This window comes from Nannospalax galili, unplaced genomic scaffold (genome assembly GCF_000622305.1).
Source record: "Nannospalax galili isolate Female #2095 unplaced genomic scaffold, S.galili_v1.0 scaffold1340, whole genome shotgun sequence".
NCBI lineage: Eukaryota > Metazoa > Chordata > Mammalia > Rodentia > Spalacidae > Nannospalax > Nannospalax galili.
The window spans coordinates 1004113-1009461 of record NW_008346293.1 but is presented as its reverse complement, the minus strand read 5'-3'; the positions used below and the strand labels follow the sequence as shown (position 1 = coordinate 1009461).

At 36.7% G+C, this 5349-nt stretch overlaps 1 protein-coding gene across 3 annotated transcripts in view; it reads left to right on the top strand.

Moving 5' to 3' along the window:
* Smpdl3a (sphingomyelin phosphodiesterase acid like 3A) overlaps positions 1-2361 on the top strand; it is an 18616-nt gene extending 16255 nt beyond the window's left edge. For all 3 annotated transcript variants that reach the window (XM_008842727.3, XM_029568128.1, XM_029568129.1), the window contains 2 exons: positions 16-140; positions 1741-2361. In XM_008842727.3, coding sequence (XP_008840949.1) covers positions 16-140; positions 1741-2058 — 443 coding nt within the window. In that variant the 3' untranslated portion in view covers positions 2059-2361. The remainder of the gene's footprint in view (positions 1-15; positions 141-1740) is intronic.
* The last annotated feature ends 2988 nt before the right edge of the window (positions 2362-5349 follow it).

The window sequence follows — 5349 nt, the reverse complement described above, 5'->3', positions numbered from 1 at the left end:
TTTTTTTTTGTTCAGGAAATCCACTAAGTTCTGTGTTTGTGGCTCCTGCTGTTACACCAGTGAAAGATGTTTCACAAAAGGAGACCAACAATCCTGGCATCCGACTATTAAAGTATAAGCCAGGTGATTACACATTACTGGTAAGTTGGCAAGTTTCAGAGTTGAGTCTTAGCAACCTAGATCTTAGCATAAAGATCTAGGTTCAGATTCTCAGCAGTCATGTACCAGCCAGGCATGGCTGTGTATACCAGTATCCCTAGCACAATGGTGTGGAGATCCAGGAAGATCCTGGAGCTTGCTGATCAGGCTGTCTTACTGAAAAGTCAAGGTCCAGGTTCAGTTGTCTCAGAAGAAATAGGGCTGAGAGAAGTCAAGAAAGACACCCAGAATTGACTTCTGACTTCCACAGGCACATGCATAGGCAGACACACATGTATACATATACACACATGGACATGTACACACATACAATAAGAATCCCATGCGTACCAGAAACACACAATTATGACTGAACTGAGTTCCTAAGCTGAATCCATGAAGAAAATCTATGTGACGCATGGAATCATGCCTAGCTCATACTGTGTGCTCAGTAAATGTTTGCAATTTTTAAAGAAGAAATAAAATTGAGCATTTATCATTGTCTCCAACATTCTCTGGAGCATATTTGTGCCTATATGTTTTAGAATAATTTAACATCAAAGGACTATTTATATTGTGGGCCTCTCAGGTTGGGTAACTGCCCTTTTAGATAAATATAATTTGAAACTATTTTGTTTCAGTTAAAGTAGCTCTTAATGCAATTGCATTTCTTTCACAAATTTCTGTTTTTTGATAAAATGTCTCTGTTACTCAGAATAACAGGAAGAGGAGATGGAGTAGCATCTGGCTTCATCCATAAAAATCAATTAAATATTCACTAGAACAATTTATAAACTAGTTCAAAAGAATTCTTTTATAATTGTTAGTTGACTGCTTTGGGGTGATAATCTCAGATACATCTAGATGTACACTCCCATCTCTTTCTCTCTCTCTCTCTCTCTCTCTCTCTCTCTCTCTCTCTCTCTGTGTGTGTGTGTGTGTGTGTGTGTTTAGTGACATGGGAAGATTGACTTCATATAGCACTAAATAAAAGTAAGTAAAAATGCAAAGCAATTTGCTTAGTATGAGCCCATTTAACGAAAATGGCCAAAAAGTCAAATAGGCATGTGTATTCGAATATTTATTTTAGTTTCACTTATAAAGAATAAGGAACACATGTGCATGGGAGTGTTAGCAAATATTTAGCACTAGAGTTCATTGGGGAAAATAGTGCCCTGATTGGTAGTGCTTCTTGGTTTCAAGATAGAAAATGTACATGTCCTGGACAGTCTCAAGTTCCTAAACTGACACCAGCGGGCTTGCAGCATATCTAAGAATTTCAGCTAGTGTTCCTGAGCTGACTCAGCTGCCTCCAGCACCTGACTGATTTGTGTACAGCTGTTAGGAATGGTTACCCCTGAGTTGTGAGGATTCAAGGTACTTTATTTTGTTTAACTTTCTGTATATCTAGATTATTTACTATTATATTCTTTCACTATTTTTAAAACTTAAGAAATGGTATAGGTTTTGTTATTGAGACCTAATCTTAATAGCAGCTTTTAAGTTCAGAACAGCACATAAATCTCAGTAAGGGCTCTTCATACTGTGCAGTACTTTATATGTTGAAAAGTAAACCAGGTTTGTTACTGTCTTTACCTGTAGGACATGTTGCAGTATTATTTGAATTTGACAGATGCAAACCTAAAGGGAGTATCCAACTGGACATTGGAGTATATCCTGACTCAGGCCTATGGCATCGAAGATCTGCAGCCGAAAAATGTATATGCATTAGCTAAGCAATTTGCTGCCCTAGACAGTAAGCAGTTCCCAAAATACTACAATTATTTCTTTGTGAGTTTTGACAGCAGTGTAACTTGTGACCAGAAATGTAAAGCCTTACAAATTTGTGCAATTATGAATCTTGATAGTATTTCTTATGATGATTGCCTCAAACAATATTATGTAAAGCATAATCACTAATTTTGTTCATGTTCATAGACACCATGACGTTTCTGTTTTTCTGAGATCAGATTGTGGGACTGTTTGTTGTGGAACACTCAGTGGGCCAGCAGAGTTTCTGTCTTTGCCTTCTTTCTTGTAAGGCCCAAACACAGACATGGTAACATTCTAAATTTTTACTATGCTGAATATATTTAAACTGTCCATTAATAGAATGATGTTTGGATATAAATATCTCATCTTCCAACTTTGTATATAATTATACCTAAATTTTGCCCTTGTAGAAACTGTCATTTGTACAATAAAGCAGATGATTTCTCTCTGGGTGTGATGAAATTTTGTTTTTGAGACAGGGTCTCACTCTATAGCTCAGGCTACCTGGTACTCACTGTATAGTTTAGGCTGGCCTCAAACTCACAGCAATTCTCCTGCTGTAGCCTTCCAAGTGTTGGAATTAGAGTCATGAGCCACTAGCCTTGCTCTTAGTAAAGCTTCAGTGTAAACTGTAGTTAAAACTGTTTTCATCTCCTGTGTAAACCAAGGCTGTTATTGTTTCCCAAGTACTGTCTGCCCTTGGGAAAGCACCAGGGTTTCCTTAGGGCCATACCTGAGTCTATACTTCATCACAGGTATATACTGCCCAGTGTTTTTCATTCCATGTCCTATCACTACTGACATGTAAGAATGAGAACACACACAGTTTACTTAATGCAGATTATGTACAAATGCTCCTCAATAATGACATAACATCCAAATAATCTACTGTAAATTGAAAACTGTCATGTCTGCCTCAAGTGGCTTATTTAGGTAATGGACTTTTTCACCGAAACCAGAAAACTAGAACTTCAGTGGGCTCCAGTGCAGGGACTACAACTGTTTCTGGACCTTTTTGCTGAATAAAATCTATTAGACTTGCTAATAATTAGAATCACTAATCTCATCAGATAGCAAAATTCTTTATGGGGTGGCCAGAAGGAATACCCTTCACTTTTCTGATTATTGAAACTGTGCTCTGAAAGAAATGAATAACTGAGAGATACTATATTGATTTAGTTCTCAGATGCCAAGTTGAAGATATAATCCTTTATTACTTGGTAATTTCGTCTAGAGGTATACTTAAAAGTAAACTCTCAAAAATACATAGTAAAAGGACATGTACATTTTCTAGGCCAGCATCATTTAAAAATTACAACAACAAAGAGCCAAACCTATAGATCATAATTATACATCACACAATACTTTTTATCAGAGGAGGTAAAGGTCTTGTATTTAAAAATGGTTATGTGTTTTCTTCTGTGGAGAATGATTTATTGTGAAGGCACGGAGGCATTGGGAGGTTGACACACTCTCTTTGATTGTCCTTGGGCTGAGGTAGTGGCAGTTTCCAGTGTAGTTTGCCAACAGAACCAGCAGGATTAATTGATGGTATCGATGTAAGAGATGAAGAGCACAGAGTTTTGTTTTGACTGGAATACCCAGTTGTTTGTGGTATAAGGAGGGAGTTAGGCTTATAGAAAGACATGAAGGCTGATGGGAGGATTATGAGGGGCAGAATAACAAATGAAGAGTATTAGTGTGTGTTACAGCTAGCATAGTTTGCCCAAGAATCCCTCTAGTTCATTAAATGTTTGCCAATACAATTATCTTTAAATTTAGGATATTAAAGCTTCTTTTGAAAAATAACTCTGATCCTAAGAAAGAAGCCAAACCAACTCATAGCTGTTTTATGACTAAGATTGTCTCTGTGGTACCTGCTCCTTGGTGGTATAGTTCTGGCTGATGCTACTCTAGACAAAGCACTCTAAACCACCTAAGTAAGAGGAAAATAAATAGTATTGATTTAAGTATTGATGAGCCATCTAGTCTTGTGTTAAGAACGGAATCCCTCAAATAGAGATGTCTAAAATGTCTTTCCCTTGGAGTAATTATGTGTTCAACAAATGTAGATAAACCATGTCATAGAATACTGCAAAAATTAGCTAAAAGACATAGATTTTATTATATTATAACTTCCATTTTCTTAGGCATATCTATCATTCTTGCCTATAACATTATCCCCATTAAAGTTTTGAGTTGATGTCCTTACTTATGAATAGAATGGAATTCTTTCTATCATATGTGTCTGTCCTTGGAAACATTTAAATCCATAGAAAACATTCTTATCTTTTATTATAAAAATTCAGGCCTTCTGCATTCTAATCTATATGTAGTGAATTTCCTTTAGAGGGTTATATGTCCTTTAAACATATTTTATTAGTTTTTCATGTGTATGAATGTACTGCCTGCATGTGTGTAAGTGCATTCATGTTGTGCGATGCCCACAGAGGTCAAAAGAGGGCTTGAGAGACCCAGGATCTGGAGTTATGGATGGTTGTTAGCCACCATGTGGGTGCTAGGAACCAAACCCAGGTCCTCTGCAAGAGCAGGGCAGTGTTCTTAACTGTTGAACCATCTCTCCAGCCCTTATGTTATTATTTTTAAGAACTGATAATTTAGGAAAACATCTATGGATATGCCCTGACCTTTATCATGCAGCCCTGGGGACTTTCATGCAAGATCAGGAACGAATAGTGACTCATTAATTTCTGTAGCCCTATTTAGCCTCAATGTGTTCCTGCATCTCTTATTACCACTCATATGCTAACTAATTAGCATGAATTGTTTTTCACTTTCTAAATACAAATGCAATTACCCACATTTTTACCTTTGCTCATATTGATTTTTTTTTCAAGTCTAAATCACTCTATTTCATCCTCTACCAAACTGTTTTCTGAAAGACTCAACATACAAATTTTTCTCTGTTGTCAAAACTTTCCAAACTTCTCCATTATTCAGAATTAATTTTCCATTCTCAAGGCCACTATAGAACCTTACGTAGAAGTGTTAGTACCATTGATCATACTTCCTTTCCTCTATTTCCCTCATACCCATTTACTGATAGAGAAAAAGCTATATTTGGCTCAAATTTATTTCCTTAGTGTTTAGCAGAGTTCTTAGCAAATAGAAAGCACTTTAGCCTTCCCAGCTTCCATAATAAAGTACTGACTTGGTGGCTGGGTTGCTTACAAAACAAATTAATTTTCTCACAGCTCTGTAGCTTAGAAGTCCAAGATCTAGGTACCTGAAGGATTGGTTTCTGGTTTCTGATAAGGTATCTCTTTCTTGCTTTCTCTTAAATGTTATGGTCTTTCCTTGGAGGTTAGAGGGAGAGACAGATAGACAGAGATAGAGACAGAGACAGAAAGAGATCAAGAGTGAGTTTGAACTCTTTCTCTTCTTATCAGGACACTATTCCTATTAATATTGAGGCAT